Source organism: Daphnia pulicaria, chromosome 7 (assembly GCF_021234035.1).
Source record: "Daphnia pulicaria isolate SC F1-1A chromosome 7, SC_F0-13Bv2, whole genome shotgun sequence".
Classification (NCBI taxonomy): domain Eukaryota; kingdom Metazoa; phylum Arthropoda; class Branchiopoda; order Diplostraca; family Daphniidae; genus Daphnia; species Daphnia pulicaria.
In genome coordinates this window covers 4,128,630-4,151,011 of record NC_060919.1, presented here as the reverse complement: position 1 = coordinate 4,151,011, position 22,382 = coordinate 4,128,630, and the positions used below count along the sequence as shown (strand labels likewise).

The 22,382-nt window shown below is 38.7% G+C and overlaps 5 protein-coding genes and 3 long non-coding RNA genes across 14 annotated transcripts; 5 read left to right on the top strand and 3 right to left on the bottom strand.

Moving 5' to 3' along the window:
- Window positions 1-1,167: 1,167 nt before the first annotated feature.
- Window positions 1,168-2,196, bottom strand: LOC124348515 (speckle-type POZ protein-like). The gene has a single exon (XM_046798742.1). The coding sequence runs from the start codon at window positions 2,194-2,196 to the stop codon at window positions 1,168-1,170; it is 1,029 nt and encodes a 342-aa protein (XP_046654698.1).
- Window positions 2,197-3,104: 908 nt separating this feature from the next.
- Window positions 3,105-12,111, bottom strand: LOC124350513. The gene is made up of 4 exons (XR_006921045.1): window positions 12,033-12,111; window positions 10,811-10,812; window positions 8,029-8,036; window positions 3,105-3,115 (listed from the first exon to the last, which is right to left on the bottom strand). It is a non-coding gene; the product is annotated as an uncharacterized LOC124350513 (long non-coding RNA).
- On the bottom strand, window positions 3,242-6,659 carry LOC124349684 (proton-coupled amino acid transporter 4-like). Of its 3 annotated transcripts, none has more exons than XM_046800475.1 (12): window positions 6,638-6,659; window positions 5,342-5,489; window positions 5,142-5,278; window positions 5,062-5,075; window positions 4,868-4,989; window positions 4,719-4,803; window positions 4,261-4,654; window positions 4,132-4,195; window positions 4,011-4,067; window positions 3,823-3,941; window positions 3,682-3,755; window positions 3,242-3,616 (listed from the first exon to the last, which is right to left on the bottom strand). In XM_046800475.1, exons 1-12 carry the CDS (start codon window positions 6,642-6,644, stop codon window positions 3,455-3,457), a joined length of 1,383 nt encoding a protein of 460 aa, XP_046656431.1. In that variant the 5' UTR covers window positions 6,645-6,659; the 3' UTR covers window positions 3,242-3,454. The 3 variants fall into 3 exon arrangements, with proteins under 3 accessions (XP_046656431.1, XP_046656430.1, XP_046656432.1); XM_046800474.1 differs by lacking the exon at window positions 6,638-6,659 and adding an exon at window positions 6,322-6,352; XM_046800476.1 differs by lacking the exon at window positions 6,638-6,659 and adding an exon at window positions 5,587-5,752.
- On the top strand, window positions 6,876-11,398 carry LOC124349442 (integrator complex subunit 7-like). 2 transcript variants are annotated; one of them, XM_046800051.1, is made up of 11 exons: window positions 7,215-7,270; window positions 7,336-7,356; window positions 7,443-7,465; window positions 7,529-7,652; window positions 7,719-8,370; window positions 8,442-9,024; window positions 9,098-9,824; window positions 9,898-9,996; window positions 10,078-10,266; window positions 10,330-10,506; window positions 11,316-11,398. In XM_046800051.1, exons 5-11 carry the CDS (start codon window positions 7,755-7,757, stop codon window positions 11,349-11,351), a joined length of 2,427 nt encoding a protein of 808 aa, XP_046656007.1. In that variant the 5' UTR covers window positions 7,215-7,270; window positions 7,336-7,356; window positions 7,443-7,465; window positions 7,529-7,652; window positions 7,719-7,754; the 3' UTR covers window positions 11,352-11,398. The 2 variants fall into 2 exon arrangements, with proteins under 2 accessions (XP_046656006.1, XP_046656007.1); XM_046800050.1 differs by having other exon boundaries at window positions 6,876-7,270; window positions 7,336-7,465.
- LOC124349852 lies at window positions 11,631-13,249 on the top strand. Its single transcript, XM_046800761.1, has 6 exons — window positions 11,631-11,731; window positions 11,794-12,183; window positions 12,249-12,373; window positions 12,443-12,565; window positions 12,633-12,858; window positions 12,917-13,249. The coding sequence occupies exons 1-6, from the start codon at window positions 11,669-11,671 to the stop codon at window positions 13,031-13,033; spliced, it is 1,044 nt and encodes a 347-aa protein (XP_046656717.1). The 5' UTR covers window positions 11,631-11,668; the 3' UTR covers window positions 13,034-13,249.
- A 702-nt stretch (window positions 13,250-13,951) lies between these two features.
- LOC124350135 (vesicle transport protein GOT1B-like) lies at window positions 13,952-15,043 on the top strand. Its single transcript, XM_046801156.1, has 5 exons — window positions 13,952-14,145; window positions 14,331-14,422; window positions 14,476-14,654; window positions 14,715-14,796; window positions 14,863-15,043. The coding sequence occupies exons 1-5, from the start codon at window positions 14,121-14,123 to the stop codon at window positions 14,905-14,907; spliced, it is 423 nt and encodes a 140-aa protein (XP_046657112.1). The 5' UTR covers window positions 13,952-14,120; the 3' UTR covers window positions 14,908-15,043.
- Window positions 15,044-17,093: 2,050 nt separating this feature from the next.
- Window positions 17,094-19,021, top strand: LOC124350323. 4 transcript variants are annotated; one of them, XR_006920770.1, is made up of 5 exons: window positions 17,094-17,707; window positions 17,839-18,125; window positions 18,187-18,239; window positions 18,304-18,774; window positions 18,880-18,939. It is a non-coding gene; the product is annotated as an uncharacterized LOC124350323 (long non-coding RNA). The 4 variants fall into 4 exon arrangements; XR_006920769.1 differs by having other exon boundaries at window positions 18,187-18,354; window positions 18,417-18,774; XR_006920768.1 differs by having other exon boundaries at window positions 18,187-18,774.
- Window positions 19,022-21,429: 2,408 nt separating this feature from the next.
- Window positions 21,430-22,081, top strand: LOC124350471. Its single transcript, XR_006920997.1, has 3 exons — window positions 21,430-21,569; window positions 21,640-21,964; window positions 22,037-22,081. It is a non-coding gene; the product is annotated as an uncharacterized LOC124350471 (long non-coding RNA).
- Window positions 22,082-22,382: the final 301 nt, after the last annotated feature.

The window sequence follows — 22,382 nt, the reverse complement described above, 5'->3', positions numbered from 1 at the left end:
CTTGTATCCATCCATCAAAAGAAAAACAAAGGCAATGCCGCTTGAATAAAACAAATGGGACGGCCAATTATAGATTGACTAGACTACATCGCATATAATTTAGTGTGTTGATTCACGTTCACATTGCTCATCCATATGAAATTGCTGTCCCGTTATTATTCGCTTTTTATAGTGTTAGTCTAGTCAATATTAGAATTTGCCATTTGTGAAATAGGGAGAAACTTTGGTTTCAATTGAGAATAAAATATTGCAGCAGCCGTTTAACTGGTTCTAGTGCAGCGCAGTCCATTCGTATACTCATAGTAAGCCGGTTGAGTTATTGGGTTCAATTTTAGTCGACCAAAGAAGTGGCAAGTGCACACCACCTGTCACCGCCGTCCCCAGCAGCGGCAGAAGCGAGTCGACTTAAAAGACGACGACCTTATGAGCAGCAGCGTGCGCTCATCCATCATCAAAAGCGCAAGAAGTAAAAGAAAAAGTTGTTGTGTTATTGTATATTAAAATAATATGCAGCAGCCTACCCTAGCAGCAATAGCCGGCAATAGCATATACTATTGATGCCTCTATCAAGCGCTTCTGCTGCTGCTGCTGTGTACAGTCAGCTGTTCTTTTGTTTTATTCTTGGAGGGAGAGAGAAGAAAGCGGATGGCTGTCGTCTCCGTCCTCCCTCGCACATCCACTCGGCTCGAGTTCATTGTATGTTCGTCTATCAGATCGTTTTCTCATATCCTGCGCTACTCAGTAACTCCACTGCTCCCAGTCTATAGTTTACGAATAGATGATGAGGAATTTCACGCAAGTTGAACATGGAGACCAAGTGCACAGAATAGATAGTAGATGACATGTCAACATGCCGCAGCGCTTTAATGTACTTATCGTCTCTTAATAGGAATTTAAAACTCATACGGTTCAGTCCACTGTGGTCTCTGCCGTGGATAAGCTAATCATTAGGGCTTTTTATTTTAATCATTCTTCAACCCAATAAGTAGATTTTGCAATTTTAAAACATGGCAGCAAACATCTCGATTTTATTTTTGTTCAAACTTTGTTGAACAATTCAACACTTTATAAGGAAAAATTCGATTAACATGTACATGATCATCTTACAAACATAAAAATGGTAACCATGGTGGGCATTTACAAATATTAATTGCAGCGAGATAATTTCTAAAATATCGGGTGAAGATTTTTCCAGGCATCCGTCTTCATCACTTGTGTTGGGAAGCGGCGGAATAATTCCAGCGCGTTTTGCTTTAAATTAAACGCTCCGTGGCAATCAGCAAGTGACAGAAGATAGGCACAATTTTCAATGGACATTACTCCCACCAACTGCGTCTCACATTGGTATTTGAGGCTTTCAAGTCGATATTTGTCCGCGGCGATCAAAAGTACAATTGTTTTCTTCTTCCCTATCTGTGTGAAAGGCACCTGGCCACTGTAAATGAAGCGCAGTATTTCCAGAAATACATCCGGCTCTATATCGGTGACTTCTAGGTAATCCAACATCTTCTCAGTTGGATGGTCGAACCTAGCTGCGAATACTTTGCTTTTAGAGATCATAATGTCTTTATGTGCTCGAAACATTTGACCTCGAACGTCTATAGTGACGTCACTAAACTTCATACTTTGAAAAATCTCTTCCAAGTTTCTTTTAGAATGAAATATTTCTTTTTGATGCGATGTGCATTTCTTGGGTATTACCAATTGAATTTCGCAGAAGATGGTAAGACTGCCGTTCAGAAGCAATTCATTCGATTTACTCCTAAGTTCCTTTTTGTCGATGAGCGGATAACACCAGAAAGTCTCATTTGAAGATTTGGGAACTTTGTTTTCGCGCAGGTGGACTTTCTCGCCCTTCTTGTTAACAATTGAATGTTTCAGTAGAAAGTTTTCCCCCCAATCTCTTGGATTTAGATTGGGGCAACACGAAACATTGTAGCTGGTTGTATCTGCTTGATCAAGGTGAAGTTTGAGTTTCCATTTCAAACGCGGGTACTCCTTTGACGAAAATTCTTTAGATTCAAGTGTTTTATTGTTGGCTTCGTGAAACAGAAAATGTTGAATCACCCACTCGGAAGGCACGTAGACAAGCTGGCTCATCGAACGACACAGTCTACCATCAAAGTTGGAGTCTTCGTGGAGTATCGGTGTCGGTTTAAGGAAGCTAGCAACTTCACCCATTTTCAACTGCTCCATTAGGATTAATGTAAAATATTGAAGAACACTGTTATTCGTGACGTAATAGAGCTGAAGAAGAACTCACACTGACTGTTTCCAACTGAGAACTCAAACTAATAAAGACGTTTAAACAGTAGTGATTCTGCTTTATCGAGCCCTTTGCATTTACCTTCGTTTCCTGGGGAATTTAAAAGAAAATGCTTCTAATTATGAGTTTAACGATTCGAAGAAAGATTACGACCACGAAGGCCATAATTTTCTTGGGAATAGATTATCGTTTGAAGCAATTGGTTCCCAGCAGGATGTCAGAATTTCTGATCATCGTTTCTTAGAATCACCGGACCGCTGGCCAGCTACCTGTAGGTGTGATCTGGGCTTAGGATAAAGCATCAGATAATTAATCTGACACGTATGACCTCCCAATTGAGAAAAGTGTTTAAGGATTGGGGAAGTTAGTCAGTTAGCATCTATGGGAAAAGAAAAGTTGTGGGGTAAATATCTATGTCATCAACAATTTTTTAAAAATGATTTTACATTTGTCAAATAACAAGAAATTTTTAATTTTTCAATATTTAGTTATTTTGGTTAAAGGATTTAAAAAAAAAAGATTTCAAGGGTATTTGTTTGTCGGTCTCGAATTCTTCCCGCATCACTCACTTTTCCGACAGTTTGCTCAAATAAGCCAATCGTAATGCGTAAATCAAAGATACAGAAAAAAAGTAGACACGGCATATTTGAACAACAGGATATTGAGATTGTGAGGGAGTGGACAAAAATATAATTTTTACACTCATCTTGACTATGGAAGGAATAAAACAAAAAAGTGTTGACCTTTGAATTTGAAATAGGATAAGGATTTGAATGACGGGTTCGAAATTGTTGCATAATTTTTAAGCGTGTCGTCTTTGTTTTTGATGTGTTCAGTACGATATGAACGCTATACGCTGATCATTTCTCCCATCTTTAATTCTTTAACGTATCATCCGTGAGATATTTAAAAAAACCCGATTTTTTCTCTGATTCCCACCTGAACGTTAATCATCAAGCAATAGACATTTTTTGGTTTTAAACGTCTCTCTCGTTTTTTTTTTTTTTTTATCTATCTTTATTTTTATCTTTAAAATGCATGGGGCAAAGTAAAGTCCAAAAGACAAGTGTATCCAAATTTTCCCTCTGATAGTATAGTCAAATTTTCCCTCTGAGTAAACAAAAACAGTAAACATGTCAATCTACATGTCTCATGGACTTCTCATAATTCAATTAGATTATTATATCATTAATCGCTGAATTCTTGGACGATGGCTAAAATGGCAGCGTAAGTTCCGGTGCTGAAGCCGATAGCCCCAAAAATGAGGATCAGGATTTCTTTGGTGAAGGTCAATGTGCTGATGTTCGGTGCATAGGTAAGGTACTCTAGTAAAGGTGGAAAAATAAGCGCCTGCAAAAAATTATTTTTTAGTACACATCAGTAATTTTTATAAAATTAAAATCAGGTACGATTACCAAAAATGTGCCGCTTATAGCTCCCACAAGCGAAATTACCAAATCAATTTTGGGGATGGCGGCCGCCAGAAGCACTTAATTGAGAAACAATTATAATTAATACATATTTTTAAAAAATACTTTAAACTAAACAAATCTTACAGGTAACAAGGACCATAAATGTGCGAAACATCAATTCAGCAGCCAGGAGATTGCTTGTGTACCGAGCTGCGTGTTTTGACAGAGGAGGCCATATAATCGAGATCGGAACGTAAAACGCCCTATCGTAATGAAATCAAAGGGCTTCTTAAGTATAGGCTGATAAGTAAAATTATTCAAATTAGACTTACATAGCATAGTTTCCAAAAATCGCCATGACCAACAGGATTTTGACCGTTTGAGCCAATCTGACAAAAGAAACGAAACTTATTAATCATTCTTAACTGGCCCACTATTTCAATTAGAAATTACACTTCTTCTTGCGGTAGATTTTGCGTAATGCTTCCTCCGATTTCGTCGCCAAATGACAGATAACCTATCGAAAAAGAGAACACATTATGAATTTTATTTTTTAAATAGCGAGATAAGTGAGTATCTTACCATAGAAACCCATAGAGACGTAGATGACGGTAATAAGGACCATTCCGGTGTTAAGGATTCCAGTCCAACCTTTGAAATCCCATGGGCGACCCATTTCCTTTTGAATGGGTAAAACCAAAGGAATACCTTCGAACGCGAAGACGGCTGTACCGAAAAACAAGGGAAGACGTGACCAGCTCCCGAAAGCTGGTAATGAGCTGACAGGTCGTAGAGAGTCTCGGAAGATGTAATAGAACACGACGGTGATACTAGCTAATTGCACAATGCCTGCAACCACTGACACAGGCGCCAGAAGTTTTAAATTGCGGATCCAAGTGATGAAGATGAGTGGAATAGTCATAAAACACATGTACACGCGTACATCCCATCCCAATTCGGCATAATATTCAACCACCTAATTTAAACTTGATTGATTAATATTGGTGATTTTTCTTTTAATGTTAGATTTTACTTTATACCTCAAACAAGTTCGTGCCCGTAAAGACCACGTAAACAACACAAGCTCCAAAGTTTGTGAGGCAGATGAACACGTTGACCGTTGTGCTATGATGGAACGAAGAGTTTTATAAACATTTTAATGAATATTCTTAGAATGACGTCAAATTACGCGAAGGCATTTCCAAATTTTGCGAATTTCGGTTGACCGGTGCGGCATACACTTTCCGCCACACCTGCGTACGAAACTGAAAAATCGCCTTCTCTTTTCTTCATTACGTCTGCCGATTTCACCTGTCAATACAGTATTGTGAAATGTCATTAACTAATGCTATTCTACAAACTTCTTTGTTCTGCATTTCCTACCAACATCTGCATGCCTGCATAAAGATAAAATGAACGATGGCGATAAGAGCGACAAAAAGATTTGAAACAAGTGAACTTACAGTGGGTACAAATAATGGCAAAAATGGGAAGCAATCCGGTTCCAACCCAAAGGCCAGAATTTTTGAAAGCCGAGGGCATAGAAAAGATTCCTGTTCCGATATTACCCTTGAGAAAATGGATCATCGTCTCAAAGTTCCTAAAAATAATCGATAGATAAAACAATGACGTAAATTCTATCATTATGTGAATTTTTTTTTACGAAATAGGCTTGAAATCTAGTACTGTGGATACGTTAACTTTAGTTTGGACAATATCCGAATCGAGACTCTGATTTCGAGTTTTGACTTCCGATACAACTTCCAGTGGGATTACTGTCGCCATCTTTTCCTCGTGTTTTTCGGCCATCTCTGCAACACAAATTAAAGATATACGGTTAACCAGAAAGTATTTCAACCCAAACACGGCATCCCGAATGTTTTAAATGGAATAGTTTAGGTTTAGTACTTGTTGTGTAGAGGAGACGACTCGCAAGTCACAACTGAATGAGAAAATAATAGAATCGGCTATGTTTGGTTCAACTGTCACGTTTGCCTAATCATATCTGATATCCTTGTTGCTTTTATCTTCCTCCGAGTTTGAAGGGAGACCCAACGTGTCAACGGTTGTGATCAATCATTAGTGATCTTTGATTTTCAAGCGTTTCAAACATCTATAGATGAGTATGGACTTTTACTCTTTACACAAGCATATCATGAGATAAGGAGGTGTTCAGTGTCATTACATTCTTTGTGAATATTTTTACCTACTAGATAGTCCCTAGTACCTGTAAGTTTACAGAAAACTAAACTGATCAGTGTACTTATACTTACGCTAGAACGCGTTAGAATAAATTCACTGTTCGGCTAATTCACAATTTGTAAGATAACAGACAAATATGATTCAAAAGTATCACTGCTCTTTGCTCTATCAGGGAAGGTTCTCCTTTTCATCCCAGACCACCATTTACATATTTCATTTAAATTTTGTCACTGTGGCATTGGTAAAGTTTCTGTAACAAATTAGGACAGTGAAATGTAGGGTAGAAATATTTAAATAAAATTACAGTCTATATTCATTAATTCATAGCCAACAGAAAAAATAATTCACAGCATCATTATTCATTAGTGTATATAGCCAGGAAAGTAATGATTACAAGAAGAAGAATATTTGGATCAGTGATTAAATAGATTGTAGGCCTACTGGTTAAAAGAAGCATAGTATTTCTGAGCTTCAGAGAAGTAGCTTGAGTACCCAGTAATAATTATACCTAATAGGCCTACAAAACACGAAAATTTTATATTGAGTCCATGTAGGTGACAGATGGTGCAGTTTAAACTGGATTCCACACTAGACGAACAAAGAAACACCATGACGTAATTAACTAGATAAGAAACCACAATGAAGTAATAGTCATTTCAGAAATATCTTAACAATAACTAACATCACACATCAATAACTTCTCAACTGCTGAACACAATACATTTTTTAAGATTGAATTCTAAAGTATCACACTAACCTAGCATATCCAATCAAATAAAATTGATTTATTTTTAATTTCTTGGCATAGCGAAGAAACTGAAGTGATCGTTTACAAGAAAACTCAGTGATTGTTTACATGAAGTGCCACACAAAATCACGTCTTCTATTCTTCTGTCAGATTGAAGACGCCATGCAGCGGTTTGGACTAGAAGCTTGCAGTGCCGAACCCATTGGCCATTCGAGCCTCGACCCTCGAGGATACGAATGACGAATCACATTCACACTATCTTTAAGATAGTAAGTGGGTTTACGATAGTATTTTGAACCCATTTTTAATTTTTATTCAATCATACCTGTTATTACTAGCTACAAATTTTGTAAATATATCATTTAAAAAATATCGGACTTGCTGTGTGTGTCTGTATGGCAATGTTGCCTCTTCCTTCTAGTTTAACCCGTAATCTTCTACAAGTTGTTTCCGTGCGTTTAATAAACGAGTTATGAACACGTTGCTTGAACGTGATAACATTTCAAAACTTGTATACGATAGAAACTTTTGTATGATAGATAATTTAGGAGATGGCTTCTAGTAGTTTGCGAATGTCATTCGATGGGCATTTCGAAGAATCTGATCAGGATGCCAATACTGCCCTATTAGAACTGGACAAAGGTACGTGATCCTAATACTGAGTAGGCCTACTGACTAGTTGGCTCTTATTTTGTATAAATTTACAGGGTTACGTTCAGTGATTATCGGTAAGCAATGTGAGGCCATCGCCTGTTTTCCTAAACTTTTTGAGAAGTACCCATATCCTATACTGATTAATTCTGCTTTACTTAAGCTGGCTGAAGTCTTCAGTACAGGGTACTGTATTATGAGTAATGATGTTTACCATTTCAATCAGTAAAACCCCTATGTATTTTTTAGTAAAAATTTACCACGACTATGTGTATTCAACGTCTTCCAGCAAAGTGGGAAACACTTGGAGAAGATATTCAATGTGGATGAATTTGTCAAACGAATACTCACAGTTATTCACTCCAATGATCCAGTATGTGAAATGATATTTTTTATCTATATTTTATTTGTCACTTAATTTTGTTTTGTGCCTGAGTAGATTGCAAGATCCATAACACTGAGGACTTTAGGGAGCATGGCAGTTATCATTTCTGATCGTAAACCTGTGCATCACACAATTCGCGACAGTCTGGACTCGCATGATAATGTTGAGTTAATGGCAGCAATTTATGCTGCATCCAAGTTTGCGGCTCAATCCCAAATGTTTTCTTTCAGCATGTTCAGAAAAATTGCAGAAATGATTCAGAGCCTGGAAACACCTGTAAATATCAAACTTAAACTCATCCCTATTTTGCAGTATATGCACCATGATTCTCAAACTGCCGCCATGGTCCGACAATTGTGCTCACAACTTCTGCTTAACTTCCCGTCCAAAAATTTCGTTTGTGTAATCCTACACACACTGACACTGCTGGCTAGCGAGACTCTTGTCGAGATACCTCAACAGCTACTCCTGCTGCTCGAATATTTGTCCGACTCAAGGTGGAGTGTTCAGGCTCAAGTTTTATCCGACTTGAAAATTTTGGCTGAAAAAAGTCCCCATCTGTGGACTACGGCGAACGTGGGTGGCCTGATTGATAAATTGTTGGATCAACATTCTCAGCAGCACTTTGAATTGCAGAAAAGGGTACTGCACATTCTAATCACGCTATCTATGGCTGAAACTGCAAATTGTTTTACTTTTGAGGATGGTAATTCAGTTTATGTAGGCAATATACCTTTTTTTTTCATTTTATTAATTTTTTATCCCATGATTGTATAGATGGAAAATTGCCCTTAATTTGGAATCAGTGTTGCTACAGCTGTGACCTATCAGTTGCTGCCAAAGCAGTTCAGTTACTTGTACAACTTGTAGTTATGTCAAGCAAACAAGATTATTTGTCTTCTGCAATGCCCGATTTAAGCCAAGATGCTGCACTAGCTGTCGAATCACTCTTATCGGGTCTCTTCCATGCGGAAAAACGAGAACTCAAGATTGTCTTGGCATCAGCTGTTCAGCTGAGTCGTGTGGCCGGATCAGAAATCAGTACCGACATTGTCAATTGCCTGATGCGTCTTTTACTGCAATCAACCGGTTCCACGTTAGTCCTGCTATGTCAGGCTCTGGCTGCTATCGGAGACACTCAATCGTCCGCCATTGTTCCAGCAGTAGCTGATATAATTTCAATGCTCAAGAAACTCACCGTACAAAGTGATCAAGGAACCGCCATTTCTTTGTTGTACATTGCTATATTTCAAGTACACGTCAACTTCAGCTGGTCTCAACAAGCCAACGAGGTAGTCAACAAAACCATCTGCAGGGTCGACTTGTGGGTAGCTTTCCGCATCGCTCGCTCTGCCACACGGTATATCATTTATATTTTCTTATATTCTTTATAAACTACTTATTTTAAAATGTAAATTTTCCATTATGAGTAGATACGGCCATCATTCGGTTGCCCATAAAATTTTGGATCGCATGGTGAAACGAGTTCCAGCGTTAAATCTCTCTTTCTGGATTCAGGGATTGTGTGATCTTTCTTTGGCTGAATCACATCTTAGCGATGTAGCCATTAGTTTGTCACGTCGGTTGGAATTGTCCATGAATTGCTACCTGCTAGGACTATCAAAATTGAAAAATGTCACAAATCCGTCGCGGGCTCTTACATTTCAAGCTGAATTTAGCAGACAACGAATTGAATTCCTTTCGTCGTGCCTTCAACTCATTCAGGCTTGCCGAATTCTTCAACTGATTCCTCTGCCACTTCCTGCTCAAATTGTAGCCGTTCCCACTCGTGATGAACTTATGCGTTTCGCTCGAATCACTGTTCAATTAAAGAAGTTGGTCGTTCAGCTTCGCCAGGCGGGCGATGCCATGTCTAAACTCAGACAGAGCGCTTTCGATGCCGATCAAGAAAGCCTCGTCAACTTGCAAGTTCAACAGCAAATGGTCTTGATTTTGGCTCAGACGGTTGAATCCACCTGTCTTAGTGCGTCGCAGCAAGATGATGTTTCAGTCGAAGACAGTTTTCTTATGATCAGCAAGATTGTGCAAGCAACGGAACACGTCGCTGTGCGTAACATGGCTAGTCGGTGCGCTGAATCTGTTGATCTCGTCCGACGATTCTGGAATGTTAACACTGATTTGAAAGAGATCAACCATTTAGTACGCATGCCTTACCTTCCTTTGAGATGCGTTACAGTATTTAAATCTAAATTAATCTTTGTAAATTTCCTAGAATGTTGGATGTATCATGGATTGCTTGAAACTGCTAATCGAAACACCTCTTTGTTTTCCGCGATTCCTATTCCAGACACTGCAGACCACTTCTATTAAGGTAAAGTGAATTAATTATTGGAAAGTTGATTATTCACTGGTTAATTATTGAAATTTATTGTGAATATTTTACAACGATTAGTTAGCGGTGAGCCCTCAGCCGAGAGTTGATGGAGAGGCAATAACAACAACCATGAACTCGCAGTTGGCTGTTAAAGTGGAAGGTGTTGTTCAGGTAACTTGCAGTCACCAATCTTCTGGCCGGAGTGTACGTGCTGTTCAAGTGACAATTCAGTCGAATCCTGCTCACCCCATTGGGCTGTGTGGCAAGGTAGGCTATAGTTCAGTTCATTTTACTTGTTACCAACATTTATTGAAATTGAATTTCTTCTAGGCAACCGAGTCGAGTACGATTATGAAAACAACAGTGGAGCCCCATAATGATTATTTCTCCACTCAGTTTCTGCTGTCATTCACCTCCGCTGGCCTGCACGACGTACTAATAAAAACGGCTCTGGTGGACACATTTGATGCGCTGTGTGATTACGGGCAATCGTCTCTTAAAATCAAGGTGCTCTAAGCGTTTTTATTTTTTAAATTTTATTTTTTAATTTACGGTCGACTCTTTTTCTTATTCATCCCCCTCCTCGGATTTTCTTATATATTTAATTGTTCTTCTCGTTCGGCCAAAGTGGCACAATGCCTTCACAGGCAAATTTTTATTATCCTTACCCTTTCCTAATTTTTTTCTATCGATGTCGAACAAAGAAATGTTTTGGGGTGTTGAATGCTTGCCTGCAGTTTGGTTTCATCGTCCAAATACAATTTGGACTTTTCATTTCTATTTTTCATTTCTATTCATCAGTGACCATAACGGCTGCAGCAAGCTTGTAACATTTTTGAGAATTACTAGTATTGGATGGGATGTGATATGAACCAACCAGTTGAAAAATGGAACCAAAGCATTTTCACAAAAATGCTATTCCACTCTGTCTGACATTTATCACGTGCCGTTATTTTTCAGATTTGAAGTAAATTTCGACATGGCCATATTCATGTAAATATTTGTTTGTGACTTAGTCAACAAAAAACAGAGCATCACGAACGAGAAAGTAACAGTAGCCTACTTCATTTTTAGACTTCCTTGATCTTTGTTTCGTTCTAGAACCTAATATCACTCCTACTAACCTTTTTCTTATGAACCTAAACATTTGTAGATAATGTTTTGGGATTCACATCATTGTAAACAGAAACTGAAGATGAGAGATTTTCAAAACAAAACGGAACCAAGTCTTCATTCCCTCATTGCGTCAAATTGAAATAGCAACTTATAATGGACCATTAAAGACAATTGAAAAGAAAATTCTTTACCCATTTCAGGATACTGTGAGACTGTTTCAAAAATCCAAGAAATGAATCGCAGCCATAACCTTTATTATGACAGAACCAAAATCCAACACAAATTCCACCAGCCAAACGTGGTGAACATCACGTAGTTTTCGTCATATCGAAATATACGGCACGCACGGAGTAAAACGAATGACCTGACCCGACATTTGAGATCAGTTCAAATGTTAAAGTCTTGCGCACTCGTTGGTGCATGCAAATCATCACGTTGTCCGCTGTCCTCTTACTCGAGCCGAGAGTCTGTTACTATAAAAGGCAAATGGAAATGCAGAGAAGAGCATCACTTAGCTGATTGATATTTCCAGAGCTAAAATCTTCTCGCAACGATGGCTTTCAAATTAGCCCTTCTCTTCGGCGTACTCGCCTTTGCCAGTGTTGGCTCCTTTGTGGTAAGTCAGTATAACTATTATCCCATAGAAATTGATGTTCATTAATTTGAAATATTTTGCAGTTTGGAACAACCACGACCACCGTCACCACTTCCGTCACTACTGTCACTGCGGACGATGGCAGCGAGGGTGGACTTTCGTTGAGCGCTCACGACCGCAGCGTCATCCGCAAGACCTGGGACCAGGCTAGAAGAGACGGAAATGTCCCTCCTCAGATCCTTTTCCGCTTCATCAAGGCTCATCCCGAATACCAAAAGATGTTCAGCAAATTCGCCAGTGTTCCTCAACATGAGCTGTTGACCAACGGTAACTTCTTGGCCCAGGCCTACACCATTTTGGCCGGTTTGAACGTCGTCATCCAATCCCTGTCCAGCCAGGAGTTGATGGCCAGTCAACTAAACGCTCTCGGAGGCGCCCATCAGCCCCGTGGTGCTACTCCTATCATGTTCGAGGTGTCTAATCAAAGATAATTTCTAATCGGGACATATTTGAATTAAAATCTAACACGAAATTGTAGCAATTCGGCGCCGTCCTCGAGGAAGTCCTCGCCGAAGAGTTGGGCAGCACCTTCATTGCTGAAGCCAAACAAGCCTGGAAGAGCGGACTTGCCGCTTTGGTTGCTGGTATCTCCAAGACGCTAAAGTAATAGTTAATAGTTGTGTACTACTTCACTGACTCGAGTGCGTTATATCATTGCAATTATTTTGATAGGAACTCCGGAGATTTAGCTGATCCCCAGACAGGATTGTCTGCCAACCAAATCCGTGACGTCCAGAGGAGCTGGGAGAACATCAGAAGCGGCCGCAATGCCATGGTCTCCTCCATCTTGGTCAAGTAAGATTCGATAAATCAACCTTTATACTATAATCTAACGTTAATGTTTCAAACTCTTTGATAAAAGGCTCTTCAAGGAGACTCCCCGCATCCAGAAATACTTCGTCAAGTTCGCTAATGTCCCAGCGGGATCTTTGGGTAGCGATGCCGAATTCAACAAACAAGTTGCCCTCGTCGCTGATCGTCTGGACACCATCGTCTCGGCCATGGGCGACACACTTCAACTTTTGGGCAACATCAACTACATGCGCTACACCCACGCCGCCCGCAGCATTCCCCGTAGTGCTTGGGAGGTGAGATATGCATATTTCATTGTTATTCATCAACAAATCTAACTCGGCATGTTGTCAGGACTTTGGCCGCTTACTGATGGATTCTTTGTCGGCCAACGGTGTTTCATCTGGCGATTTGGCCTCTTGGAAGGGCGCATTGGGCGTACTTGTCAACGGAATCTCTCCGAAGAATTAAGACGCATTTTCTCAGGTATACACTTCAGCAATAACAAGGAAGGAAAATATTCTGGCTGCTTATTGGGTTTATTCCGGTTTATTCGCTGATGTCCTTTTTCTTTCTTTTTTCAATACAATTGGCTTTCAGAAACGTTGTTGTCGTATTACAAGCATTTCTTTTTACCGAAGCTTACATGAACTATTAGCGCATTTATTTACTCTAGCGTATTTCCCTTAAATTCGATTCTTACAAAAATGTTTATTGTGGTTTATTGTAATTAAGTTGATGATTGCAACTGACGGCCAATGGGTATCGAAAAACGTTTATTTTAATTTTCGAATGCCAACAAAAAATTGCGCAAGCTGTTAACGAACAAACAGTTATCCCACACTTACTAAAAACGCAGTAGCTCTCCTTATAAATTGATAATGCTCATAGCAATCGTTACCGGGAATCGTGACTTCGTGAGTAGCAGTGCTGAGCTTCTTTTAACCACCAATCCCTAATGTGAACCATTTCACCAGTAATATAAAATAACTTACCACGTAGCGTCAGATGAGCGTCAAGTATTACATCCATACGTGTGTACTTTAATTACCCTTATTTGAGTGCCATCACTGCCCGTGTGAGACAACCTACAAAATACTCGATTTGACAACTGATATATTTTTTACAAATTAGTTCTGGAATATCTTATATTTGCCCGTACGCCACTCAGACGCAAAACGTACTTTCGATATCACCACGCTACCCTTAAGTTACATCATCATCATTTTACCTGAAGAGCTGTCCGCTCATAAATGGTTTTGAAGAAAAATAGAATGTGGAGTTACTGCAACCGTGCAACGTACTGGTGGCGCCAGCTTTAGTGGTTTTTTTCATTCAATCAATGAATTCATTTTTCTTTTCGTGCGTCACCTACCGGTAGAATTTTCAGCTATGTATTGTTTACCATGTGAATATGACGTGGAGATAATAAAATAACCAGAAAAACAATCTCTGCAAAAGCAATTAATAAATTCTTTCGATTGAATGTGGAAATTCTGGAGGTGACGTTAAAAAACGTATTTGAATTGAATTTAAGAAGGATTTCCCTCACGTCAAGATGTTTAACTTTACGGACTCACAGAGTAAGACACTGTTGATAATTTTGAATTTTAATGTTATTTGTTTAACAGCTTATTATTGGATTATGGCTTCATAATTTGACTGAAAGCAATGATTTTCTAAAAACTTGGCTGTTTTTATGTGATCATCTTTTTTGTTGCTGTTTTACATCAATAATTTGATTTCTCTTGTCTAATTCATTTTTCAGAAATCGGGGCTGGTTTGGCTGGAATGGGAGTGGCTTTTATTTTTTTAGGCATTCTCCTTTTCTTTGACAAAGGCTTACTTGCAATTGGAAATGTAAGATCAGAAAAAAGAATATCTAGATGTTGTAATTAACACATTTTTTCTAGTTGTTGTTCCTGGCGGGCCTAGCCTTCATTATAGGGATGAAGAAAACATTGTTCTTCTTCTTCCAGCGCACGAAGATTAAGGGTTCATCATTCTTCTTCTTAGGAATAATAATTGTGTTTCTTGGATGGCCTATTATCGGCATGATAGCTGAGCTCTATGGTTTTATACTTCTGTTTGGGTAACTAATTTGTTCTTTTTCAAAAATGTCAACTCATAAATGCACTTTTAATTATTTCAGAGGATTTCTGCCCAATGCTGTTTACTACATCAGACGATTACCAGGGCTCAGTATTGTACTAAATCTTCCTGTAATCAGTACAGTAAGTTTTGTCTTTTAAAGAAATCAGCATTTAACAGAATTATTTTCAATTTTTTGTTATTTCAAGATTGTTGATAAACTGGAGTCTCAAGATGCTAGAACACGAGTGTAGTGGGTGAAAGTGTGCGTGTGAATTTGCTGTGCTGTACGAATAAATGTCAGTGCCACTGCTGATCAACTATCGAAATTGTCACTAAATAAAGTGTAATGCCATAAGCGCAAGCTCAACTAAATAACGTCTAAAACTATTTGCAGGCGTATTTCGCCCCTTACCCCTTTTTTAAATTTCTTAACTTATTTTTACTTTATTCAATTCTGATAAAAGTCAAATTTAGGAATCGGATGTGCGCTTATTCAAATAATTCTTGGTGTTGGTAAGTGGTCGCGTGAGAAAACATTATAAAATATATTCGAGTTGATGTATCTTATCAACGGAGAATAACGTGATGTAAAGTATAAGCCTAAAGTTAGATATCTCGAACCCATGGATCAATGTATATATAAAATCAGCTATTATTGTCCGTATTGATCTTCCTTTCAGTGGGCAGTAAACATTCTGATAAAAGGATCCTGATGCTATTACGCATAACCGAAACCTTGATGTGTTGGGCATGCGTACTATTGTTCCCAAGTAGTTTGTATCATGTAGCGACGTGCTCTAAAAGAGATGTTTGTGAAAGAAAGCCCAACCAATAAACTGGGTTAAAGGTCCAGAGCTTCTAGTTAACTAGCATGGAAAGTCCAAGACTGAGCTCACACCAGATCTGGAAAACAACCGGTTGAAAAGTTGCTCGTCGTTGCCCGCAACCAAGATTTTATTTCTCAAGATACAAGTTTACTTTACATAGTGGATCTTCGTCAAATAACCGTTTTAAATTACAGCGACCTACTAGCTGGAAATTTGTGAATCGTTTTTGACAAATAGTTGTGCAATGTTAATGCTCATGGTTGTAACTGAATGTCGTGGAGCGGCCAAAGACCACCGTAAAGCATCGAAAAGTATTTTCGCATCATCTTCGGCGACTACAAACCAAGTAAAGAGAGCAAAAATCCCGTATGGATACGAAAAATCACTCGGCACTGTCGGCAGCTCTATTTACTCGTCATGGACCATTAATAATCCTATTCGAACAGCTCTTTCCAAGCTCTTTGCGAAAGTAAAGAACAATTGTGTGACAAGGGCTCCCCTGTACAACATGAAGAAACTGTGACGACATAATTTTTAAAATTATGTGCTTTTCTCTAACGCAAAGCATTTTTCCTCCTCCTTTCTAAACGCTACTGACTACAAAGTCTATTCAATAATTAATACATTTATAAATGTTTCTCTTTGGCTCTGTGTTCTACTCATCACGCACGCACAACACTTCACAGTTACACTATAGCCTATATTTTTTACTTTTATGGCATTATTTGATATGAAAAGATTGTGACATGCCCATCAAGGTATACTGTACAGGTTGAAAATTAGTATTGATTTGGAAATCTAATGAAATCAGTTGTTTAAACGGATAAAATCCAGGAGAGGTTGAGGTCTGTTTCAGAAACGTAGTTTCTTATTTTTTGAAAAAAGAAAAAAAAAAAAAAACCTTTTTTATTAAATTTTTATTGTTATTTTGTGAGAATCAGGGGATGTTAAAGTCGTTAAATAACCAAGAAAGAAAAACGCCAACAATTGATTCGATCAATAAAATATACGGTGAACAATTCAACAGTTTTGAATGCCATTATCCGTCAATGGTCAATTAAGGGAGTTCCACGCAGCTTCGGGTTGCGTGTAGCACGAACAAGGCCACTTTTAAAAAAGGCACGCCGAGTCCTGCCCTTTTGGATAGATTTTTATCACGGTGTCGTTTTATTTTGATGTCCCTGTCTGTTGCTTTTAGATGTTTTAACTTAAAGTGGCTGACTCGCAGCTTTTTACGTGAGCAAGGAAGTAAGAAGAAACTAGTTATCTATTCGAATCGGACTGACGGACTGTAAATGTGGGCAAAACTATTGATTTCGTTACTTCTTTTTGAAAAAACCGCTATAACAACTACTCTTCGATGCCACCTATCGTTTTGCTATGTAACTTCTTAGTTATCGTCAGCTACCTGCGTGCTGCGTTCAAGACTACAAGCACGCTACAAGGCTGCTACTTATGTTTGTTTCATTTCGTGTTTGCCGTTATCCTGCTTCCTGCAACAGTTTATCCTATTTTTTTACATATTTTTATTTTCGCTTACTTTCTACAGTCAAGCCTTCAAGAGTGAAATCAACAAGGAAAAATAAAAAACCTCACCAGAGTGCACCCACAGACACTCTGCGGTGTCAAAGTCAAGCATGTGGTGAGACTGCCATCAGCAACGAAAAGTTTCGATCACTGAATTATTTGATTGTAGTGACCATTTGGCAAATGAGTCCGTCCACGGAAACGTTTGCTATTGTTCCTCGATTGCCTAAATCTGTGTTAGTGTGTTACCCATGTGTCCCGTAACGCCGTCCCTAACGTGGTTGAAACAAATTTGTAAAATCAAAGAAATTATGCTTGAAACATCCATGTGCCCAGATCACATTGGTACAACAGAGGCATGGATTGTTTCGCCTGTATCGAATGTTTCAATCTCCCTTATTGAAAAAAATAAGTGCTACAAAAAGATTCTGTTCTCTGTGTGAGTAAAAATCACCCTACCGCCAAGTACTTGATGAAGTGAACTCAAACATTCAGTTACAGCAACATCTAACTATGTGAACTGTCAGATGGAATGTATGCCTGAAATCTGAAAAATTCCAATCTCCAGAATGCATGGGGACTGGGGTGGATTACAGTTCCACAACGAACAAAAAAAAATCGTTGAAATGGTGTGGAATCGTCGAGAGGCAACCCAGTTTTGCTTACGTGTTCAAGGATCAATGGAGAAAAAATTGAGGTTGAAAACTTTTAATCTTTTCTTTCAAAATCTTCTGCACTCCTACAATGTGAAAAATAAGATTATTGAGTAAGACTTCAGCAACTCGTGATTGTGTTTAAGTAAAACTATCTTTTTTCTGGATATTTCAGCAAAATTCCTTATTTCACTGTCAGACTCTGGAATCTTTGGATCACGACCGACATTGGAGAGAATGCTGGTTATTCATTGCAAAACTCATCTTTGTAGAAAAAACGAAGAAATTGGCTTTGGTGATTAAACTCTTGTCTTTGAGGACAAAATACGTGACAGCTCCTTGAGCCCCCATCAAATGAACTGTTGTTAGCAGTTTGGCCAAGACGGAATTTGAAAAGTTCCTTTATCACGAGCGATATTATCTGAGGAAGGATACTTCCACGGCACAGAAAACGAACATATGGTTATTCAACTGCCTTTATTAACTTTTTCATTAGAAAAGGCTACTAATTCGTTGTATTTAGGCAACCACAATTGCTATCTGGAACTCGTCGAATAAGTTGCTAGTGAGAGTCTGGTATTATTGTGGTGCGCACTTAAGTTAACTTACGGTTCATAGTAAAGTTGGAATCACTATCAAGGGAAAAAGCAGTCGAAGACTCCTGTACCAATTGACTTCATATTTTAGTTGGGTATGGGAAATTAAAATTTAAAAAGAAATTAAAAAAAATCAAACCTTTGGGCGCTAGCGAAGAGTTGGAGCTAACCTGCAACTATCGAGATCATCAAAACGAGAAGGAGATTGTTGAAAAAAAAATGGATCAGCTCTTCAAATTCAAAAAGCTATTTTTTGAAATTAGGCATTAAGACACATTTGTTAATGAATAATTTATTTATTTTGAATCGAATTTAATTTAAGTTAAAATTTTTGTTCTAAGGAGCGGCAAATGGAAGCATAATTGATGACGGTGGAACATTTCAGGAGACTTCAATTTTAACAAGAACTTAATAATAAGCAGGAGCCATGTACGAAGGAGCTTTGTATGCTGGTGGAGAATATGCTGGTGGAGTGTAAGCGGGAGGTGTGTATGCAGGAGGTGTGTATGCAGGAGGTGTGTATGCAGGAGGTGTGTATGCCGGAGGTGTGTATGCCGGAGGTGTGTATGCCGGAGGTGTGTATGCCGGAGGTGTGTATGCCGGAGGTGTGTATGCCGGAGGTGTGTATGCAGGAGGTGTGTATGCCGGCGGAGTGTACGCAGGAGGTGTGTACGCAGGAGGTGTGTACGCAGGAGCCATTGGTTTGTATCCGTATCCGGGATTACCAGCCACCACCGCAACGGCAGCCAAGAAGCAAACGGCGAAATTGATCATCGACATCTACTCGGGAAAAAAAATCGACGAAATTGAGCAGTTAAAGATAAGCACAAAAATTTATTAAACATTATGGTATAATCCAATAAATAATTACCTTTAACAGGAAAATTGACAAGAAACGAATGTGAAGAAAGAGAGGAGATGCTGGATGAGCAACAGGTTGGAGATATCGGAACTGATTGACAGCCAAAGTATTTATACTCTTCCGTCTTGTGTGCATGTTACCTTCATCTTTATGTGGCTAACAGTAGAAATCCAAGGTCGGACAGTGCGACAGTAAGTGTTTTTTAGTATTGGGGCGAATCCCATAGGTATACCGGACGTATTCTATGCAGAATCTCTTGTCCGTAATCGATCGTATGAATCAAAAACTATTCTACTGAGCTACGGCATTTTGACGTTTGCTCTTCCAGCTAACTATTATCCGTTAATCTCTTTACAGTGGGCATATAACTAGTAATAATTAAGAACTTTGCTTTCAGAAGAATAAGTCAATCAATCCTCATTAACGTCCACCTCTGAAAGTTTGAAATGAGTGTCTGAGAAATAGCAAATGCGCTGTCAATTGGCTAGGGCTGGCATTTTGAATTTTTGCTTTTATCGTTTTAATGATCACTCGGATGGTTTGAAAAGAAAGATAATTAAAGAAATGTGACATCGAACTAGTCGAATAGTTTTCATAACCTAACCCATCCTTATAACCCTTTAATTGTCTCGGAAGTATTCTACAAAGGATATCACGGAAGTATACCGGAAGTAAGCGATAGCGCCTTATGAGCTGTCGTCAAAATAAACTAAATATTCATGACCTTCAGTTATCACCCAAATTTATCCCATAGATACTTCCGATGATGAATGTCTTTAAATACGTGTGAAATGAAATTAACTGAAACTGACGCCATGAAATACAGAAGTAAAGTAAGTACTCCTCGTCTTCCGATTCGGATCTTGTTTCACCTTCTGTCAATTACATAAATTTGATTTTCCATTTGTTGTTTTTGTTTTTTCAAAATTTTTTACGACTAGATGCCGATGAAGGCGATGATGAACTTCGCCCTTTGCTTCTTGGCTGCCGTCGTGGTGGTGGCTTGTGGCAATCCAGGCTACGGATACAGCTACGGATACATTTTCCCCAGCGTAGATGGCTCTGTCTTATTCCGCACCGGCATATACAAGGCTCCGGCGTACAAAGCCCCAGCTTATTCACCTCCAGCATATTCTTCTCCTGCTTACTCAGTATACTCACCTCCGTCTTACTCCCCTCCTGCTTACAAAGCTTTAGCTTACATGGCCCTAGCTCCTTCGCATTGACAAAAAATTCATTTAAAATTGTACAATTAGGTCACACTTGCCAAATTGTTCAATCGTTATCTGAAGTATATGTTTCATTTTTGGACATAAATGTACATTTCTTATTTATTACTATAACCATGAACACTGTTATCTTTACAAATCAATCGGCGCCAATTAAAATCGTTTATGAATGTTGAGAGTTTTACCGCAAGGTGGCTTCGTCATCAGCTGATTCAAGCATGACACGAAAATTTGCATGAAACTAGCAACTAGCGAGTGAGCATTGTTATCTGTCCAGCAGGTTCTCAGGATTGAATGCTAGGTTTTAGAGAACTAAAATGCGCTTTTAAAGTTCTGAGTATTATGTTAAGACCAGTCCTTCAACTACTGAGTTTTGAGACGTGTCAATAAGATGGCGTGTTGATTGTGTCAGTAATTGTGCTTATGACGGTTTGCTGTCAAAAGTACATCTTTCATCTTTTCTTCGAAAATTACCAATGAATTCATAGGTAAACTCGAGTGATTTCGTCTGTAACTCGTCGGTGATGTGTTCTATTCCGTGTGCATGTTGGATAACCTTAATGTTTTTCATCAAACTTACAGTCTGAGGAAAACGTGAAAGCCGTGCAGCCGACCGTCAACTATTTTGTTCAAGTTCATTCTATTCTACTGAATGTGCCATCGAAATGATACAGGTATCAACCAACACTAGCTTTATTACATGCTGAAACCTAAATTCTTCTCGTGTTTTATTAGGATTCATCTTAATTATCGTCTGTTTCTATTGGACTTGCTAGATCACCAACCCCAGAATGGACCATTCTCTCATTCCATTTTCTAGAGAGCCTTGGATAACTAACCGATGGTGTCATGTGTAAGTTCATTTATCATGTTACTGAACTTTCTTTGTTCAAAAAGGACAAGGACTATACAGTCAACAAGATTCCGTGTTTGCTAACCTGTTGGCTGCTACCTGCTACCAAAAAAGAGGTTCATATTGTGATCATGCTATCATAAAAGGAAATTGTGTTTACATTCAATTTAGAGAAGTTGTCATCCTAATAGAAATTTTAACATTTGTTTGGTTCTTATTTACATATGGCCTATAAGACCAAATGTCTGGTTGTCACTCCAAAATAAGGCAATGACAACACGTTCAACGCGGATTATTTGTTTTGTCATTGAAATTGACTCATTCCATCTTCTGGATTGCTCAGGAAACCTGATTGGCATTACCTGTGTAACTTCATCTTGTAATGCCACTGAATTTAAATTTCATTTACATTTTGTTTCTTGATTTTGTCATTTAGGTAATGACCGAGAAAATGTGGCCCACATGAACATCATTCGACTACTAAGATTGAATTGATGACCTTTAGTACTTTAGCCTAAATTTCATGGTTCTTCATGGTTTGTTTTATTGGAAATAATATTCCCGCAACTGTACTGGCAAGGCTCAACTGTGTGCAAATCATGAAATGAATATGGATTTATCATGTGTTTGAAATTTAGATGAATTTAGATGGGGAGGAATATTTTCAAAAAAACCGACTGTCCTTCAGACGGTTTGAAATGGAAGATTTATTCATTCACCGAAGAAACGAGTCAAATGACTCAAATGTCAATTGGTACAAAGTGAGTAAATACTAAAGTTTAAGCCATATCCATTTTCCATTTGGTATTGATTTTGATATTGGTTGTATGTAGACCCATCCCCTAGCAACGTCAAAATCCAGAAGGAAAGGCCAGTTTGCACGTCCTTGACGCTCGAAGGTCACGGAGATCATTACGTAAAACGTGCCATGCAGTGGTGTAGAGGTTGGGTGAGAACGACACGTGTTCATAACCATTTGGTATTCATTTTGATATCGGTTGTTGTAGATGTAGACCCATCCCCTTACAACGTCAAAATGAAGAAGGAAAGGCCAGTTTGCATGTCTTTCATAATCGAAGGTCACGGAGATCATTATGTAAAACGCGTCATGCAGTGGTGTAGAGGTTGGGTAAGAACGGAACGTGTTGCTTCATCATCAATTTGGTGCAATAGCCGCAA

What these genes read in the sequence shown, in the direction of transcription:
- LOC124349684 (XM_046800474.1), bottom strand. An exon ending in CGTCTCTATGGGTTTCTATG is followed by an intron (nt 4,196 to 4,260) that starts GTAAGATACTCA and finishes CTTTTTCGATAG; the next exon opens with GTTATCTGTCATTTGGCGAC. An exon ending in ATTTATGGTCCTTGTTACCT is followed by an intron (nt 3,756 to 3,822) that starts GTAAGATTTGTT and finishes TTCTCAATTAAG; the next exon opens with TGCTTCTGGCGGCCGCCATC.
- LOC124348515 (XM_046798742.1), bottom strand. Translation starts at nt 2,196, where the DNA reads ATGGAGCAGTTGAAAATGGGTGAAGTTGCTAGCTTCCTTAAACCGACA.
- LOC124349442 (XM_046800050.1), top strand. Translation starts at nt 7,180, where the DNA reads ATGGCTTCTAGTAGTTTGCGAATGTCATTCGATGGGCATTTCGAAGAA. An exon ending in TTATTCACTCCAATGATCCA is followed by an intron (nt 7,653 to 7,718) that starts GTATGTGAAATG and finishes GTGCCTGAGTAG; the next exon opens with ATTGCAAGATCCATAACACT. An exon ending in CCATTGGGCTGTGTGGCAAG is followed by an intron (nt 10,267 to 10,329) that starts GTAGGCTATAGT and finishes AATTTCTTCTAG; the next exon opens with GCAACCGAGTCGAGTACGAT.
- LOC124350135 (XM_046801156.1), top strand. Translation starts at nt 14,121, where the DNA reads ATGTTTAACTTTACGGACTCACAGA. An exon ending in TAACTTTACGGACTCACAGA is followed by an intron (nt 14,146 to 14,330) that starts GTAAGACACTGT and finishes TTCATTTTTCAG; the next exon opens with AAATCGGGGCTGGTTTGGCT. An exon ending in ATCTTCCTGTAATCAGTACA is followed by an intron (nt 14,797 to 14,862) that starts GTAAGTTTTGTC and finishes TGTTATTTCAAG; the next exon opens with ATTGTTGATAAACTGGAGTC.
- LOC124349852 (XM_046800761.1), top strand. Translation starts at nt 11,669, where the DNA reads ATGGCTTTCAAATTAGCCCTTCTCTTCGGCGTACTCGCCTTTGCCAGT. An exon ending in CCAGTGTTGGCTCCTTTGTG is followed by an intron (nt 11,732 to 11,793) that starts GTAAGTCAGTAT and finishes AATATTTTGCAG; the next exon opens with TTTGGAACAACCACGACCAC. An exon ending in TTCCCCGTAGTGCTTGGGAG is followed by an intron (nt 12,859 to 12,916) that starts GTGAGATATGCA and finishes GCATGTTGTCAG; the next exon opens with GACTTTGGCCGCTTACTGAT.